This window comes from Rhinatrema bivittatum, chromosome 1, assembly GCF_901001135.1.
Source record: "Rhinatrema bivittatum chromosome 1, aRhiBiv1.1, whole genome shotgun sequence".
NCBI lineage: Eukaryota > Metazoa > Chordata > Amphibia > Gymnophiona > Rhinatrematidae > Rhinatrema > Rhinatrema bivittatum.
In genome coordinates this window covers 762,820,613-762,839,717 of record NC_042615.1, presented here as the reverse complement: position 1 = coordinate 762,839,717, position 19,105 = coordinate 762,820,613, and the positions used below count along the sequence as shown (strand labels likewise).

General features: G+C 49.5%; 1 protein-coding gene across 4 annotated transcripts in view; it reads right to left on the bottom strand.

Annotated features, from left to right (window-relative positions):
* The window catches only part of LMAN1 (lectin, mannose binding 1), a 140,882-nt gene that overhangs the window by 87,468 nt on the left and 34,309 nt on the right, over positions 1 to 19,105 (bottom strand). For all 4 annotated transcript variants that reach the window (XM_029579419.1, XM_029579411.1, XM_029579427.1 and 1 more), the window contains exon 7: positions 6,231 to 6,289. In XM_029579419.1, the coding sequence (XP_029435279.1) occupies positions 6,231 to 6,289 (59 nt within the window). The remainder of the gene's footprint in view (positions 1 to 6,230; positions 6,290 to 19,105) is intronic.

Below are 19,105 nucleotides of genomic sequence, written 5' to 3'. Positions count from 1 at the left end.
TCATTACTGTAGTACCACAGATCAGTCCAGACTCCTGGGTTTTGCCTCCCTGCCAGCAGACTGAGACAGAGAAAATTTCACTGATAACCCAGTGTGCCACCTGCAGTCCCTTAGTATTGATGTGTACCCAAGCAAAGATGACAGCAACAACCACCATAAATTTCTAAGTAAGTTTCTATGCAAACTCGCTTCTCTCCAATGAGCCAGAAGAAGGTGAAGTTGCCCAAAAAGACAACAGAAAACTTGTTTCCCAAATTTAACATAAGTGATCAGCATTGAAAACCGCCAACTCCTCCGCACTATACACAAAGCAACAGTACGAGCGGCTGACTCGCCACCCCCTCCACCCCCAAATGGGCTGGTCTCTGGACTGATTTGTGGTACTAGAGGAATGAAAATTAGCAGGTAACCACCAATTTTCCTTTCCCTGTACGTACCCAGATCAGTCCAGACTCCTAGGAAGTACCTAAGCTCCCCTTAACTCAGGTGGGACGTGGAAAGCTCTGCTTGTAAAACTCTCACTAAAGCACATGGAAGCTGGAGCCCAGACAGCCAAGCGATAATGCCCTAGCAAAAGTGGGCAACAACTTCCCAGTAGCCACCCAGCAAATTTCATGTGGAGGCACCTGATGCGACTCAGTGCAGGAAGTCACCTGAGAACATGTCAAGTGAGCCCCTAACCCCCCGGGCAGCGGACAACCTTTAGAAATGTAAGTTGACTCGATTGCTTCCTTCAGCCACTGCACAATTGTAGCCTTAAACGCCTTATTTCCCTTCTCTGGACCACTCCACAGTACAAAGAGGTGATATGATCTACAAAAGAGGAGATGCAATCTATGGAAATCATAAATGATCTTAAGATACCTCAATAATGCATGCCTCCAATCTAAAAGCGTAAGCTCCCCCATAGAATGCGTAGAGGAATCCAAATCCATAAAAGCTGGAAGCTCTATTGTCTAAGATGGAACGCCGACACTAACTCAGGCAGAAAAGAAGGCACCATCCATAAAAAAGATACCCCTGAATTAGACATTTGTAGGGAGAGATCTCAACACAAAAGCACCCAGAGCTCTGAAATTCTCCTGGCTGAACAAACAGCAACCAAGAAAACCACTTTATGAGTCAAGTCTTTAACCATAGCTCTCTTTAGTGGTTCAAACAGAGCCTCACACAATCCTCTAAGGACTAGATTCAGATTCCAAGATGGACAAAATGTTCCACACCTGGAGGACACAAGTTCTTAGTTCTCTGAAGGAACCATAGAACATCCAGATGTACAGACAGATGATATCCTTGCACCTTACCCCGGAGACAACCCAACATCACTACCTGGACACTCACTCAGTGTTAAAGGCCAGCCCCTTGACCAGAACCTCTCTATAGAAAAGCCAAAATATGCAATACCATAGCCTGAACAGACTGAGGCTGCACTCAGTCAACTGTAGACCAGGACTTGAAGATCCTCCAAATTCGCAAATACATCAAGGATGTAGGAGAGGAAATAACCACTGGAATATCCCCTCCATCTCAGTTGTCTCCTCTCAGAAGCGAAGCCGCAAGCAGACATGAGCCACCTGCCCCAAAAATATTGAGCCCTGGTAGAAAATAGTTGACAGATGCCCGAACCTCAGGGGCACTTCTATGGCCATGTCAATCAGATCTGGAAAGCATGTTCGATGTGGCCACTTTGGAGCTACCAGGATCACGTTGCCTGGATGTTTCTCTACCCACCATAATCTCTTGTCCACCAGAGGCCTTGAGAGGGAAGAAAAAGAAGGATCCCTCGAGTCCACGGCAGCACCAGAGCTCCAATCCATTTGTAGAGTGTTCTGACAGCAGCTGTAAAACCGCAACGCCTTGGTGTTCTCTTTGATCGGGATATCCCCATCTTCCGTGAAGAAGACACATCACTGCCTCAGACAGCACCCATTCCCCGGGGTCTAACTTACTCCAACTGATAAAATCCGCCTGAACATAGTTCACTCTGGTGATGTGAGACACTGCCAGCCGCTCCAAGTGCTGTTCTGCCCAGCGAATCAATTCCTGAGCCTCTCGAGCCGCTTCCTGATTCTTGGTTCCGCCTTGACAGTTGATGTAGTCCACCATCGTTGCATTGTCTGATAGGATCCGTACTGAAAGGCTGCGTAGCAAAATGCACCACTCTCGTCTCTAACTGATTGTTAGGCCATGAGGCCTCCAGTTTCAACCACTGCCCCTGCGCCGACTGACCTTACCACACCACCCTCCAATCAGAGAGGCTTATATCGGTGGTGACAATTATCCAATTTAGAATCTCCAATTCCACACCATGCTTGAGTAAACACCACGAAAGACTGTCCTTGGCTTCCCCCTCTAACAGACAAGGAAGTTGAAACTCTTCCAATAATGGATTCCAGTGGGAGAAGAGCCCCCTGCAGAGGCCGCTTACATGCGAAGGCCCAAAGCATCAATTCCAATGTCGATGCCATAGAACCCAGACCCTGGGCACCAAAGGCTCTTGCAGAAGCCTAATCTGACTCTGCAATATATCAGCACTCTCTCCGCTAGCGTGTTGAAAAGTGCTCCCAGATACTCCAGAGTTTGTAAGAGGACTAAATGGCTTGTTGCTATGTTCACCACCCATCCTAGAGACTTCAAGCGCATCAGTACCTTTTGTACTGATTGTCAGAGGTCATTTGATTTCACATGAATAAGCCAGACATCCAGAAGGAAACACCAACACACCCTTCTTTTGCAGTGCAGCTGCCTCCACCATTATCACCTTGGTGAAGGTATGTCGAGCTGTCGTCAGGCGAAGGGAAGGGCTTGAAACCAAAAAATGTTTCCTTAGGACTATGAACCTCAGGAAACTCTGGTGCTCTGGCCGGATGGCTATGTGCAGATATGCCTCTATCAAGGTGAGAGATGCCAAGAACTCTCCCTTGTGTACTGCCGCTATGACAGACCTTAGAGTTTCCATGTGGAAACGAGGAACCTTGACAGCTGCATTTACCTTCTTTAAATCCAATATCTCTTGAATTGGATATAGGGGGGAAAAGAAACAGGATGCTTAACTTAAAATAGACCTCTAGCTACACTAAATTTGTTCAGGGTCTGAGCCAACAAACTCAGCAAGACACCTCTGTGGAAAAAAGAAAAATATGAGTACAGAACAAAGTGACTCTCAATCATCTGCAATTTCTCTCTCTTATAGAAGTGAGAAAGCCAATTCCCCATCGGAATCCTCCGATGTCTCTGAAATTACCAGGGACAGCCTCCCTGCGGCATTTTCCTGCCGTGAGTGGCAAATGGGAGGCCCACGTGATCCCTTCACTGGGCACACCTGTAGAAAAATCTGCAAGCCCTGGAAACATTTCACCCAGGAGGAGAAGGATGGATCTATACCAAAGTCCATAGGCCCAACCTTGCTCTCTCCAACCTCTCTCGGGGAAGCTTCTGCCCTCGGGAACAAGAGAGGAGAACTGACCATTGCCTCGCCTCCCACTCCAGAGACACCATAGGCTGAGGAGATGTCCCAATATGGGCAAAAGCTGTAGTAGTCAAATTGTTTTGAGCATCTAAACAGCACTGACACAAATGGAGAGAGAGTGGAGGACTAGATTGCTATCAGACAGCAAACCACAGATAGTAAGGTGCCTGGACCTGTTTGGCTCTGGAGCCTAGTTCTCCTGAACTTCGGCTCTAGGCAGCCTCCTGTGCACTCACCGCTGCCACCTGGGCATATACGCACACCCCTCCAGGACGCATGCAAATATGCGTTCAAGAATAGGTTGCGGTCATACACGCTCAAGAACATGTGCAAATACTGTTCCTTTTCTCCTCTTCCTGTTTTTCCCTCTCTTCTCTCACCCCTTCTCTCTTCCTATCTGCTTCTCTCTCCCCCCACCCTGTTTTGTTTTTTTTTTTAATTTCCTCCTTCAGTTATATTGTAAACCAGCATGATGTACCCACGAATGTCGATATATAAAAGCTAATAAATAAATAAGTGCTCGTATAGGCCATGGTTGTATGCACACAAGTATCTGCGTAAATACGCGCTCAAGTTTAGGTTGCCTAGGCAATGGCCTTATGCACACAGGTCCAGGCACATGTAACCGCCATGCGGTGGGACTGCACGCACACGCCTACGTACACGAGAAAAGAACCGCTGCAGTGGCCTACCACATGGCTAAGTAAAGCCTGCCTGCACCTTCAGCGTGTTTAGGCCCGGATCCGTTTACCATCTGGCACCAAAAATCATCAGCCTGAAAAGCTTCTCAACAGCTCAGGCCTCTCGACTGGCCAAGAATCCATGGAGCCTGGTGCCAAGAGCCAGCATCTCAAACACGCTTTGAACATAAGCAAATTAAAACCGGCAGAAGACCTCTACTCCTCCTCAGTGCTAGTGCCTCTCTGCACCTCTACAGGACAGTGAACTGCCAGCAATAGTTGAGGAGGGCAGTCCCCTGCCTCTCCCGTCGACGCTGCTAGGGAATCGAAAGTGGCCACCGTATCTGCACTGACGGGGAAAGCCTCAGTGCTAGAACCCGTCACCCAGGAGGCTTGTCCTAGCGGTGTGGCCATGCTTGATGCACGCACATGCTGTTCCTCTCCACACCCTCAGCACCACTAGCACCTCAATGGCAAGCAGGGGAACAGTCCCTTAATGCTACAGAGCAAATACCCGGTCTCCTCTGCAGGCAGGGAAACTGCTGAAAAAACCCCAGTCGCTGAGGTAGCTTCCCCCCTGGAACCTCGTTGCTGCACAGATTCCTCTATCTAGTTCCTTGTTCTTGGTTTTTTTTTTGTTTGTTTTTTCACTCTCTGAGAGCAAATAAAGATATATAGAAACCAATACGTTCCTTTGGTGCGGAGATTCGGGTTCCAGGAGCGCAGGCTACATGGCAGATCAGAAAAAAAGCCAGACCCTTCTTTTTTTTTGACAATTTTTATTTAGAAAAATATTGCCAACAATCAAAGTCAAATGATCGTAATACAACATGGAAAGTTACAAATCCCAGATAACATTTTAGATTAGCGCTAATGGAAGGATACTGACAGTAGGTGCTATACAATCAGAACTGCCTCTCCAAAGGCTTCCCCCCAGATACCATCCCCCCTTCCCTTCCACCCTACCTATCCCCTCCCTTCCACCCCCCTTGCTTTCTTATGCTTTTTTACTTCAAAAAATTTAACAAACTTACAATAACTACTCCTTAGAATGGAACACAGAGTTGCTAGCAGAAAAAAAGAAAATCAGCCAAATTAAAATAGGGACCGAATAAAAGAAAACAGCTGCCCTGAGCCTGTAGCTGCCTCAGCAGCCTCGTGAAGGGGAGGGATCTGGACCGCCAGATTTACACCCCACGGAAGAAAGGAGTGTATAATCAAAAGGGTCACCAACCCCCAGCTCATCCACCTCGACCAGACAGGGAAAGATCCACTAGGACCCAAAAACCCCTGGGAGGAAGGCTCATAAATCCAAAACAGTCTCCAGACTGCAGAACTGCAGGTTTTGCACCATCTATCATCTGCTGGAGAGAGAGAAATACTGAGGGACTGCAGGTGGCACACTGGGTTATATACAGTGTCCATGAAACTCTCTCTGTCTCCATCTGCTGGCAAGGAGGCAAAACCCAGGAGTCTGGACTGATCTGGGTATGGATCTTGTGGACTGATCTACGTCCACAAGGCCCTTCAGTAAGGCCACGTGCTGCAATAGTTTCTACAGGAGCAGCAGACACTCTTTCCTCCCCGGGATCACAGGACTATCTCCACCATATGCTCCAGTCTTGCCAGGATTCAGATGTAGATCTCCTAATCCAGAGCACTATAGCCACAAGATCAGACATCGATGAAGCCCTCTATCAAAATTATTAGCGCTCTCTCCCCCAATTAGCTAATTCAGAAAAGGAACCATGTGCTCTTAACAGCATTAATCTCCTCCTTTATAAATGATAAACTATCCCCAAGGGAAAAAAACACACACACACCTTTTTAAAACTATCAAATCTAGATGGCCTTTCTAAATAATTTATACTCCAAATACACCATGATTTCAGGAATAAGTGCTCTGTTGAAAACTTCAGATATGCTCATCAGAATCACGAACAACGAAAATGTAGGCATTTAAAAAAGGCAAAACAAGATCAAACAAGTGGGAGAGAGAGCTAGAAACTAGGTCAGAGCACTGTGTAGATCCAAGTCCTGATTCAGAATACATTAAAACTGCACGGTACACAAATACTTACTAATGCTTTTCCAGGTTCAGTCAACTGAAAAGTCAGGAAGGACAGGACATCGTGGTCATCTGGAGTAAAATAAAATTTAAAATTGATAACTACGAACATTGTTGTATATTTCTAAGGCTAGCAATGACATGATGTTCTCTTGTTAGCGGCAGGAGGCCATAGCATGGGTTGCCTTTTTAGATCATACAGCAGAAAGCACATTTGGAAAAAACCGGGGCCCAAAATGTGATATTTTAGCCAGCTGAGGAAGTAGAAGGGCCCCAGAGCAGTACAGTGCTCAAGCTGTTACATTAAGCACTAAGGAAATGAGAAAGAAAGCAGAGGGCACCACCATGTAATGTTGCACAGGGGCCTTGTAGCTGCAATCTATGTGGGCACTTTCAACATGCATTTTCCATGCAAATTTTAAAACAGGAGGAACTACCCATATTGTTTCTCTCTGAAAATCAGCAAATGCCGGATATATGTGCTAAAAGCAGCTGCATATTTTACACCTGCTATTTCTGCAGACAGGATTAAAACAGCTCATCTGAATTTGAAAATCTATATTATGTCTGCGGTTTTCCTCATCTAACCTAAACAAGCCCAGAGGAACACTTCTTATCCACAACTGAGGGCAGGATAAATGCCTCACAAAAGGACAGACACAGTATACTACTCAAATACCTCAAAAAACTTGTGCCTTCAGTAACCCTGCAAAATTACTGAAAGTAAATTTTTTTTTTTTTAAGTCTAGGATTGTTTATTTATTCCATCCTGTATTCTGCAATTTCAATAAAATACAATATGAATTACAAAAGTACATACATAAAAACATAAAATTTGTGAAACTTAGAAAAAACACAAAAATAAAACAGACACAAAGATATGCCTATTTGTGCTTCTACAGTTAACTGCTGTCCGAAAATCAAATCTATTACTTTAACAGTAAACAAAAGGTCTGTTTTTTCTGAAATTAATAAAAAACTCAATTGAGTCTGTATGCTGCTAGTCAGCAGGGACTATATGCACTAATTAGGACTCATGTAATTCAGAAAAAAACAAACAAACAAAAAAAAACCCAAACTTATGAATGCCAAATAAGTCTCCTGTAAACCAGCTGCCTTCTTTTTTTTCCACATTAGACTTGTACACAATGGAGGTATTTTTCAAAAGGTTTTACATGCATAAGGTTAATCTGTTCTTGCCCGATAATTTTTCCCCCTTGAGTTCTGCTAGACTAGTCCCATTAGACTTCGGATTTCACCATTCCCCAGGTGGCAGAGACAGAGGGCACACTCCCTTTGTGACTTTACTCTTGGTCATAAAAGAAAGAGTGGTCACAGGCCCTGCCAGTAGCCTTCTGCCAAAGTGATCAGATAAGGACCCCTTTCTTTATCCTTTTATTACATTTACTCGTTTGTTTTTTTTATTTTAATCCAAGGTCACTCCTTTCCAAGGGGAGACGGGGGGGGGGGGGGGAAAGGAAGAGATCACCTAGCTATCTTGTGACTTTACTCATGGTCCTTGTATTCCTAGATGGGGCTTGCACTGGTCTAGCAGGACTCAAGGAAAGTAAATTGTAAGGTAAGAACAGTTTTACCTTCCTTTTCCTCCTGCTAGACCAGTCTACTACACTTGGAAGATTAAAAAAAAAAAAAAAAAGCTACCTCCTAGGCAAGGCAGAAGACAGGGCTGCCCCGAGACCCAAAGGCCGATTTCTCCTTCACCTGTACGTCCAGCCCATAGTGCTTGGCACATGAGTGCAGGGATGCAGAGACAATTTATTTTTGATTTGGCCTAGACTGCTCTCACCCAGAGCTATTTTTCATTTGGTAAGTTAAAGGGTACAGCTATGAGGTCTACCATGGCCTGTAAGGTAAATGCCAGTGACCCTAAATAAAAATGTGCATAACTGAACTAAGGCCTGCAGTCATGCACACAGACTGAATCAAAGTGCAAGCTAAGCAACACTGAGATGGTGTCTTCAGCCACGTGATGATCTTGGCAACTTCATACTAGACTGTAATTCACACAAAAAAGAAGAAATTGTGATTGTTCTTTCATCTCTGACATCTGTCTGTACCTCATAATGTGCTGGGACACAAGAAATGTGAACATGTCCTTTGTTAAAACATATCTAGCCATGAAATCCGCTATAAATGAGTATTGTTCTGCTGATGACCGCTGATGAACTGTATTACCCCCAGTGAGAATATTCATATGCATCTGGAATCAGACAACGTTATTTGCATTCCACTAATCTTGTGTCTATGGGTGGTAGTAACACCCAATCGAGATCAACGATGGATCCTAATGGAACTGAATATGCAATGAGGTTCTGAACAGAGAAAAGGACTCTTAACTATACAGACTGGGAATATCTGTACTCAGCATTACCCACTCCGTAACTTGGAACCAGGTGTCTTGCCAACTTATCCCTTGAAAGAACTAAAGCTAAGAACTTCTTTACCCGGTCCTGCCTGCATATATCTCACAAAGACATCTGCGAGACCTTTGGGTCCTATCTTTCCTGTCATCTACCAGTCGGGGAGTTGCTGGATTTTCCCCCTGGCATGCTGCGACAGGTCCTGGCTTTCTGCAGGAGTGTGACCCACCAACGGCTAAGGGTCAGATAGAACTGGCTTAATTACTTTTCAGCTGGATTAGTTCATCTAATATTATGCCAAAATAACATCATAAGTGAGGAAACATATTGTGAGTGGAGATAGGAAAATTAGGTTCTTACCTTTGCTAATTTTCGTTCCCATAGTACCATGGATCAGTCCAGACAGCTGGGTTATGCCTCCCCTCCAGCAGATGGAGTCAGAGAGAAAACTGAAAGCACCCCCTAGATATACTGGTGTGCCACCTGCGATCCCTCAGTATATGTGATATCAAAGCAGAAATAAGGAATGAATCACCTTCAACTGTACCCCCAAGAGAAAGTCAAAAAATTGTGATCTATATCATAACCGAAATGACCAGATCAAGTAGAAACCTCCTTGAGAACAGGTAAAACCAGACATAACAAACAGGACACCACAGAACGAACAATAAAACACGAGGAAAGGAGACACCTCACCTCGAAACTGTGGCATCTATTACCAATACAAACTGTAATGGAAGAAAAACCAGAAATGGAACACGAGCGGACTCCCAGAAGTACTGAGGGCGGGCGTCTGGACTGATCCATGGTACTACGGGAACGAAAATTAGCAAAGGTAAGAACCTAATTTTCCTTTCCCAGTACGTACCAGGATCAGTCCAGACAGCTGGGATGTACCCAAGCCGCCTTAACCGGGGTGGGACCCTGAGAGTCCCGCTCGAATTACACTGCTCCCAAAGGACTCTGCAGGAGGACCACGAACATCCAGGCGATAATGCCTGGCAAAAGTATGCCAGGATTTCCATGTGGCCGCCCTGCATATCTCTTGGCAAGAGACCAAGTGATTCTCTGCCCATGAAGTCGCTTGAGAACGCAGAGAATGAGCCTTAAGCCCAGCAGGAATAGGTTTACCACATCCAACATACGTGGCCGCAATAGCACCCTTTAACCAGCGTGCAATCGTAGCCTTGGAAGCCTGAAGACCCTTCTTGGGTCCATTCCACAACACGAAAAGGTGATCTGACTTTCTAAAGTCATTGGTAACCTCCAAATAGCGTAAAAGAATCCGACGGACATCCAGACGCCTCAAGTCCCTACCTTGAGAAGACTGCAGGTCCTCGTCCGAAAAGGAAGGTAATTCCACCGTTTGGTTGACATGAAACGCGGAGACCACCTTGCGTAGGAAGGAAGGAACAGTCCGTAGGGAAACCCCTGACGCCGAAATGCGCAAAAACGGTTCCCTGCAAGAGAGAGCCTGAAGCTCCGACACCCGACGAGCCGAGGAAATGGCCACAAGGAAGACAGCCTTGAAGGTCAGATCCTTCAAGGAAGCCGCCTTAATAGGTTCAAACGGAGCCGCACACAAGCCACGGAGTACCAAGTTCAAGTTCCAAGACGGACAGGGAAGCCTGACGGGAGGACGCAAGTTTCTAACCCCTCGCAAAAAACGCGCCACATCCGGATGACTCGCAAGGGAAGAGCCTTCTACCTTACCTCGCAAGCAGCCCAAGGCCGCCACCTGAACTCGAAGCGAATTATACGCTAACCCCTTCTTCAATCCATCCTGTAAGAACATAAGGATATCCGCCACGGACGAACGTCTGGCCGAAGTACCCACCGTGTCACACCAATCATGGAAAACTTTCCAAACCCTCGCGTAGGCGAGCGTAGTGGACGACCGACGGGCCCGAAGGAGAGTAGACACCACCGCGTCCGAATAACCTCTCTTCTTCAATTGCTTCCTTTCATAAGCCAAGCCGCCAGACAAAAACGATCCGCCAGATCGAAAAATACTGGACCCTGACGAAGAAGATTGGGAAGATGACCGAGACGCAGTGGGCCGTCGACTGCCAGGTTGACCAGATCCGCGAACCACGGACGCCACGGCCATTCCGGAGCCACGAGGATCACCGGACCGTGATGGGACTCTATGCTTCTTAGCACTTTCCCTACGAGGGGCCACGGAGGGAACACATAAAGAAGAATGTGACGAGGCCACGGAAGTGCTAGCGCGTCCACTCCTTCTGACGCGTGCTCTCTCCTCCGACTGAAGAAGCGCATCGCCTTTGCATTTTGACGGGTCGCCATGAGGTCCAAGCGCGGAGTCCCCCAACGCCGCGCGATGAGAGCCATCGCTTCCGACGAGATCTCCCATTCTCCTGGATCCAGGTGCTGCCGGCTGAGGAAATCCGCTTGAACGTTGTCCACGCCGGCAATGTGGGTGGCCGCGAGACGCGCTATGTGCCTTTCCGCCCAAGACATCAACAGCGCCGCCTCGGTCGCTACCGCCAGACTTTTTGTGCCTCCTTGTCGATTTATGTACGCCACTGTGGTCGCATTGTCCGACAGAACTCTTACTGCTCGTCCGCGTACTAGTGGAAGGAGACAACGCAAGGCCAGGCGGACCGCTCTGGTCTCCAATCGGTTGATGGACCAAGTCGCTTGGAGTGCTGACCAGGTGCCCTGGACCGCACGGGACTGGCAGACCGCTCCCCAGCCCGACAGGCTGGCATCCGTTGTCACCACCAACCAAGGCGGGGGTTCGAGGTCCACCCCTTGTAGGAGATTGGCTGGATTCAGCCACCAAGAGAGACTGGAGCGAGCCGGCTCCAGCAAAGGCAATTCTATCCCGTACTTCTCCGAGCGGGGATCCCAACGAGATAGAAGAGCTCTTTGTAATGGACGCATATGCGCAAAAGCCCATTGTACCATTTCCATAGTAGACACCATATGACCAATGACTTGTAAATAATCCCAGACCGTGGGCATCTCGAGCTCCAACAGGCGCCGTACCTGAGTCATGAGATTGACCATGCGTTGCTGCGTAAGAAACACCTTGCCCACCAAGGTGTCGAAACGAGCTCCCAGGAACTCCAGCTGTTGGGTCAGTTCGAGTCTGCTCTTCGTGAAGTTGACTACCCAACCCAACTCCTGCAGCTGGTGCACCACTAAGGAGACCGCCCTGTTGCAGGCCGCCTGCGACTTTGCTCGAATGAGCCAATCGTCGAGATAGGGATGCACGAGGACGCCTTGACGGCGGAGGGAGGCCGCTACCACCACGAGAACTTTGGTGAACACCCTCGGCGCGGTGGCCAACCCGAAGGGGAGGGCGCAAAACTGGTAGTGGTCCCCCATCACCGTGAACCTCAAGTACCGTTGATGCCGTTCTCTTATTCCGATGTGAAGATAGGCCTCTGTCAGGTCCAAAGAAGCCAAGAATTCTCCCTTGTGGACGGCCGCAATAACAGACCGGAGGGTCTCCATCCGGAAGCGGGGCACACGCAACGCCTTGTTTACTCCTTTGAGATCCAGAATGGGTCGGAAGGTGCCCTCCTTCTTGGGAACCAGGAAGTATATGGAGTACCGACCCGTCCGCAGCTGGTCCCGCGGAACAGGAACCACCGCCCCCAGAGCCTGTAGATGGGCGACCGTTTGGGCGATAGCTACCTGTTTTTCTACCGGCCCGCAGGGCGATACCAGAAAGAGATCCCGGGGGGGACGTACAAAATCCAACTCGTAGCCGTACCGGACCATGTCGAGGACCCATTGATCCGAAGTGATCTTGACCCACTCCTCCCAGAAACGGGACAGCCGACCTCCAATAACGGGAACGGAGGAGTGGGCCCGCGCACCTTCATTGTGCGGGCTTGATGGCGGGAAAGCCTGGGGAAGCGCCCCGGCGTAGAGGCCTCCTGCCGCGAAAGGAAGAAGACGACCAGGCCTGGGATCTTGTCGCCTGCTGCCGCTGGGGAAGGGAACCCCCTCTTCCCCCACGGAAACGCCGTTGCCCCCGAAAGCGAGCCCTAGCGTTCCCAAACGACCGAGGTTGCCGAGGCTTATCCTCCGGCAACTTGTAAACCTTGTTGTCACCCAGGTCCTTAATGAGCTGGTCCAGCTCCTCGCCAAATAGCAACTTGCCCTTAAAGGGGAAGGAACCTAACCTCGCCTTGGAGTTGGCGTCCGCCGACCAACGACGGAGCCACAGCAACCTCCTGGCTGAGACCGCCTAGGACATAATGCGAGCCGATGTGCGCAACAAGTCATACAGGGCATCCGCAGTATAAGCGACCGCCGCCTCAACACAATTCGCCTGCTCAGCCTCTCCCGGAGGGAGCTCCTGCATGGTCAGCAGCTGCTGAACCCAGCGGAGGTTGGCCCTCTGCACAAGGCTGCTGCAAGCCGCCGCTCGGACCCCCAGAGCCGCCACGTCAAAAATACGCTTTAATAAAACCTCAAGTTTGCGGTCTTGGAGGTCCTTCAACGCTATACCCCCCGTCACGGGGATAGTCGTATGCTTTACCACAGCCGTGACAGCCGAATCTACCGCGGGCGTCTTCAAGAGCTCCAATGACTCCTTGGGTAAGGGATATAGCCTTTCCATGGCCCGATTCACCCGCAGGGACGCCTCTGGGAGGTCCCATTCCTTTGAAACGATCTGTAAGACCTTGTGGTGAAAGGGAAAGGTCTGCGGGGGAGCTCTAATCCCTGCCATTGCAATATCCCCTGTGGACGTGTCCGCCTCCTGCGGCGGAGACGTTAACTCTAGCTCCTGCAACACGTGAAGAATGAGGGAGCTCAATTCTTCCTTTCCAAACAAACGTAGCACCTGGGGGTCATCCCCTTCTACGGCCCCCTGAGTATCCGCCGTCAAAGAGTCCGGAGCCCCCGGGGACTCCGGCACGGCTCCTGAGTCCTCCGGGTCCGCAGCTCCCCCCCCACCCGCGGACGGGGACCTTGGCCCCCCGAGGAACCCGCGCCCGGCTGGGTCCCCTGGGGCAAGGCAGTGGTCCGGGGGACCTTCGGGGGAGCGGGCGCCTCTGCCTCCCAGCCGGATTCTGCCTGCAAAAAGGCTTTGTGCATTAGGAGCACAAAGTCAGAAGAAAAGGGGACCGCCCTTTTCAAACCTGTTTTCGGGGCATCTATAGAGAGGGGGGCTCGAGGAGTCCCCAAATCGGGCTGGGAGCGCGCGCTCTGGGCACCAGGAGAGGGAGGAGGGGAGATTTCCTCCTCCTCCGACGCTGACGATTCAGTCTGCCTCGTGGCCAAGATGGCCGCCGCACTCCTCCCCGAGGGAGGAGGGGCCGGAGAACCACTGCCTGCAGCGCTGCGATGCCAGGACGGAGAGGGGAGAGGAGACCTGCTGCGGGCAGCGCTCGGCCCCCGAGAGGATCCCTCGCCCCCGGGAAAACATCGGGGACAGAGACCCTCTCGGGAGAGTCGCGCCCCCGCCCCCCCACAGGACACGCAGAGCGAAGACCGCGGCATCAGAGCAGCGAACGGAGCTGCTACACAAAAAGGGCGCCAAAAGCAAGGTGAAGAAGGAGCCTCTCAGATACCGCGCGCCGGGTGAACTAGTCACCCCCTCCGGGTCCAAGAACACGCTGGCAGGCCGGGGTTAAGGGGAAAAAATATATATATAACTCACTGCCTGTCCCCAACAGGACTTAAGTGACTCAGCTAGCCAAATTCAAACTCCTTCTTGTTCTTTTTTTTTTTTTTTTAAACCCCCTTCAGGGCTGAATCCCCTGGAATTGGGGGGAGGGTGACCGGCCCACCGGTAAGCTCTCCCCCAGGTTCAAGGACACTGTAATCCGGGAAATTAAGGAGGACACTGCCCTCCTGCCTGCCCGCAATGAGCTCCAACCGCGCTGCGCCAGACACTAACACAGACAAACAAACGATAGGAAGGAAGAAACCAATTGATCTTTGTCCCTTTTTTTTTTTTTTTTTTTTTTTCAAATGTTTCCCAGTACCGATAAACTGACCAGACCAGGACCGCAGGTTATGCCTCTCAATCTGCTGGAGTCAGAGAATATACTGAGGGATCGCAGGTGGCACACCAGTATATCTAGGGGGTGCTTTCAGTTTTCTCTCTGACTCCATCTGCTGGAGGGGAGGCATAACCCAGCTGTCTGGACTGATCCTGGTACGTACTGGGAACTCATATATTATGTTGAGAGCAATTATGTATTAACTCTCAACAATCAACTGTGTGGTCTTGTGCGTTTACCACTCAGTTAAGGCAAAATTAATGACTACATTATATTTTACACACTAATTTTATGAGAATAGAATTTCAAAATTTTTTTCTATATAATTTTTGGTGACTAGTTAGTCTGGCATTGCATAACTGACAAGTGTAAATTGACTTGGAGATAACACCTGAGCTCTGTTCATTTAAAAAAAAAATAAATAAAATAACTTTTAAACAAAAACAAACGAAAATAGCTGCACCATATTAAACCTTGTATATTTGTGCTGCTACAATAAAATGAATTACCTCACAAAAGTGTAAACAGCTGCTCCCTTAAAAACTAAGGGATGCTTTTCATCAGATTATCAGTTAAATATTTAGAAAAAGCAGCAAGGGCCTACTGAGCTGCGATTATAACATGGGGGAAACAGGGCGCGGGATAGGAAGTAAGGGAGATGGGGAAAAGGAAGGGGAGGGTTAATAAAATCAGGCGGAAAAGAAGAGAGCAAAGGGGGAGGAGTAAACATAGAAGGGGGGGGTTAACGGTCAGGTTCAAATTTGGTGAAGGCGATAGGGTAGCAGGCGTGACGTAAGTTAGGAAAGCAGCAGAAGTGGTAAGTGGTGAGAGGGAGAGGAAGTTAACCAGCTTGTTGTCCCGCAGTTAGAGATTCAGTGGTAAAAATGCGAAAAGGGGGAGAAAAAGGAGGCAGAGGGGGCCCCAGTAGAGCGCTTGGGAAAAAGCGGGGTAGAGGAGCAGCGGTCGGAGCCTCACTGTTTCGGGAAGAATTGGAAGGGGAAGCCATGCAGCCGACACCAGCAGAGGGAGTTGAAGTGGGTTTGAATCTGGCAGTGGAGTCCGGACAGAGCAGCCCAGAAGCAGAGAGGGTGGCTAGGGAGGAAGAGGCACCCTTGAGCGTCCCTGAGCAGGCAGAGCTATCGCTGTACGCGCCGGGCTCTGAGGTGGAATCACCAGATAAGATGGCGGTTGCAGAGGCCAGGCCGGGGGGGGGGGGGGGGGGGGGGGGGGGTGGCGAGCGGCGAGACGCGAAGAGACAGTGCGGCAGCAGCAGGTTTGACTCTTGGGGGCCAAGGAGACACTCTATGGAGGCTTTAAGAGGAGAGGAGATACGGCGGTGTATGGAACATGCTAATTATCGCCAATCTGGAAGGCGGGGACCTGGATCGAGGCGACGGATACCCGGATTGGAGGAGGAGAGGCCGGACAGCGTGCGACGGGGAAGAGGAAGGAGTCGGTGTGCGGCAGTGGACGGCGGTCGTGAGCGCATTGGAAGAGAGCGAGGCGGAGAGCACATGGCCCAAATGTGCGGTGAGTGCGGCAGGCGGCCCATCGAGCGCGTGCGCGAGTGCGGTGAGGGTCCTGGGCAGGCGGGAGAGAGAGCGAAGGAATACCCGGCGAACTGGGGCTGTTCGGGAGGGAGCAAAGGGAATGGAAGCACGCCAGCAAGCGCAAGAAGGGGGCAAGTCGGCTGGACGAGGGGAGGAGCAGAGAAACGACCGCTACATTAGGCAGCAAAGCACGAGCAAGGAGTCAGAGTAATTATGGAGAAGAGAAGGGAGAGGACAGGGGGTAATGAGGGGCGGGGAGGGGTGAGGGAATTCCAGTTAACTATTGTCTTATTTCAGAGAGCAGGGGACGCATGTATGGACGAGGATGTGCCTGGATTGTGGGCCATTCATATATTCATGGGGGCGGATTTTAAGAGCCCTGCTCACCTAAATCCGCCCAAATCCGGGCAGATTTAGGTGAGCAGGGCCCTGCGCGCCGGTAGGCCTATTTTACATAGGCCTACCGGCGCGCGCAGAGCCCCGGGACTCGCGTAAGTCCCGGGGTTTTCGAAGGGGGCGTGTCGGGGGGCGTGTCAGGGGCGGGCCCGAACCGCACAGCGTTTTCGGGGCGTGTCGGGAGCGTTCCGGGGGCGGACCCGGGGGCGTGGCTACAGCCCAGGGCGGTCCGGGGGCGTGGCCGCGCCCTCCGGACCCGCCCCCAGGTCGCGTCCCGGCGCGCAGGAGGCCCGCTGACGCGCAGGGATTTACGCCTCCCTCCAGGAGGCGTAAATCCCCCGACAAAGGTAAGGGGTGGGCTTAGACAGGACCGGGTGGGTGGGTTAGGTAGGGGAAGGGAGGGGAAGGTGAGGGGAGGGCAAAAGGAAGCTCCCTCCGAGGCCGCTCCGATTTCGGAGCGGCCTTGGAGGGAACGGGGGTAGGCTGCGCGGCTCGGCGCGTGCCAGCTATACAGAATTGATAGCCTTGCGCGCGCCGATCCAGGATTTTAGTGGATACGCGCGGCTCCGCGCGTATCTACTAAAATCCAGCGTACTTTTGCTTGCGCCTGATGCGCCAGCAAAAGTAGGCCTATTCGCATAGTTTGAAAATCTACCCCATAGAGCGCAACGGCGGGCCTTAAAACGTCCATATGGCGAACATTTGGAGTTGGAACGAAAAGGATGGAAGTTAGCATGGTTCAGTCAAAGAGGAATGCGCTGGGACAATTTGAGATCCTTCATACAAGACCGAATTGATATGTTGGGGGTCCCGAACATACTAATGATCCATTTGGGGGGCAATGATATTGGGTCCAGGACATGCCAAGCTTTGCTCACATGTATCAAAAAAGACCTTGCGCAACTAATGATTAGATGGCCACAGATGCGAATTGGGTGGTCCAATATAATAATTCGTTTAAGAAATAAAGAGGCAATGAAATGGAATTCTGGGGTAAAGAAATTGAATCGACAAATGGGAAAATGGATGGGGTGGGAAGGGGGGTTTTGGATAAGGCATCAGTGGTCATGGCAGTGTGAGGCTGGTCTTTTCAGCAGAGACGGTGTACATTTCTCAGAGGTCGGCATGGACCTAATTAATAACACGTGTCAAGGTGGTCTAGAAAAATAAATTGCGAAATGGTAGAGGTTTAGTTCAGCGAGAGGCAGTTAGGCCGCAGTGGGGAAACATACCGACTAGGTCGGAGGTTTTGTGGCAGTAAACCCGAGCCCGGTTCATGTTTGCTGTTAAAGGGGGTGTTGGGTTAGGGCAAAGGGGGGGTGCCCCGTGTAGTTGGGGGGCTGCTACACGGGAGGACCGCAGAACCGTGGGGGCTCAGGGTTCGCAGTCGAGCTTGCTCTCCCTGGTAAGAGGCGGAGCAGGCGGGGGAAAAGGGGGAGGGGGCGGCTCCACCATTGGGGTTTAAGGTGGTGGAGAAATGGGGTCTGGAGAGGGGGGGGGGATGGAAAATGGGGGATGATATTTGAATTATGGTTGATGTTATTGTTCGGGCTCGGGTTATGTTGGCAATAAACTGCGGCCAATTTAAAAGCCAATCAGTGTGGAGTTTTTATTGGGGTAAATGGGGGGCAGATAACCACGTGCAATTGTTTCATCCCTATGTTATAATCTACTGTAGACTTATCTATCCTAAAGGCCTCATTCATAGCTTGCCTTTATTGATCCTCAAAACAAGAAACCATATATTTATTCTCCTTTTTTGGTCAACAATCCAGATATGGAAGTAGTATATTGATGACATTTTTCATCTGGATGGGCTCTAAGCAATATTTAGATGATTTTTCTAAATGGATCAATACCTTAGATACCAGCTTTTAATTCGCATTTATTTATTTATTTAATTTTATATACCGGCAACCGTTTGCACATCGTGCATTGCAAGAGATTTAACATCTATTCACGTTTTGCACATTATTGGTTCATAAAACCACCATTTTTTGAAAACCTACAATGTCCTACATTCTACTAGTCGCTCTCCTCATGTGCTGCGAGACAACATCCCAGTAGGGTAATTTCAACTATGCCAGCTGTTTACTACAGTGCAGAATCATCAGGCCATTGTTCCAGCCCAATGATTCTCTATGTTTATTTTACAGATTCCATCAAATGTGCATTCAAGAGAGCCTTATTTGCTAACCGGGATAATCTTATTGTTAAGACTCTTAAGTGTTCACTTACATGAATAGCTTGTACTATTCCTTGTTTTGCACATTCATATTGGGATTAAAGCAATTATTGTCACTGGAGCGTATTATTTCCTTTACATGTGTTTTTCAACATCCTGTCTTTGCTTTTAAAAATAAAAAAGGCAGAAATCTGTGGGATCAACTGACTTTTTCAACAGCTATTTCCTATGGCCAGTTTAAATGTGGATCATACTCAGTGTGCGCTCATGTCCTTATGTCAATTTGAACACCATTTTTTTTTTTTTTTTTTTTTTTTACTATCTCTGTACATTTTACCTGGTCACTGACTACAAGACTAATTTATGCCATCATCTGCCCATGTTTG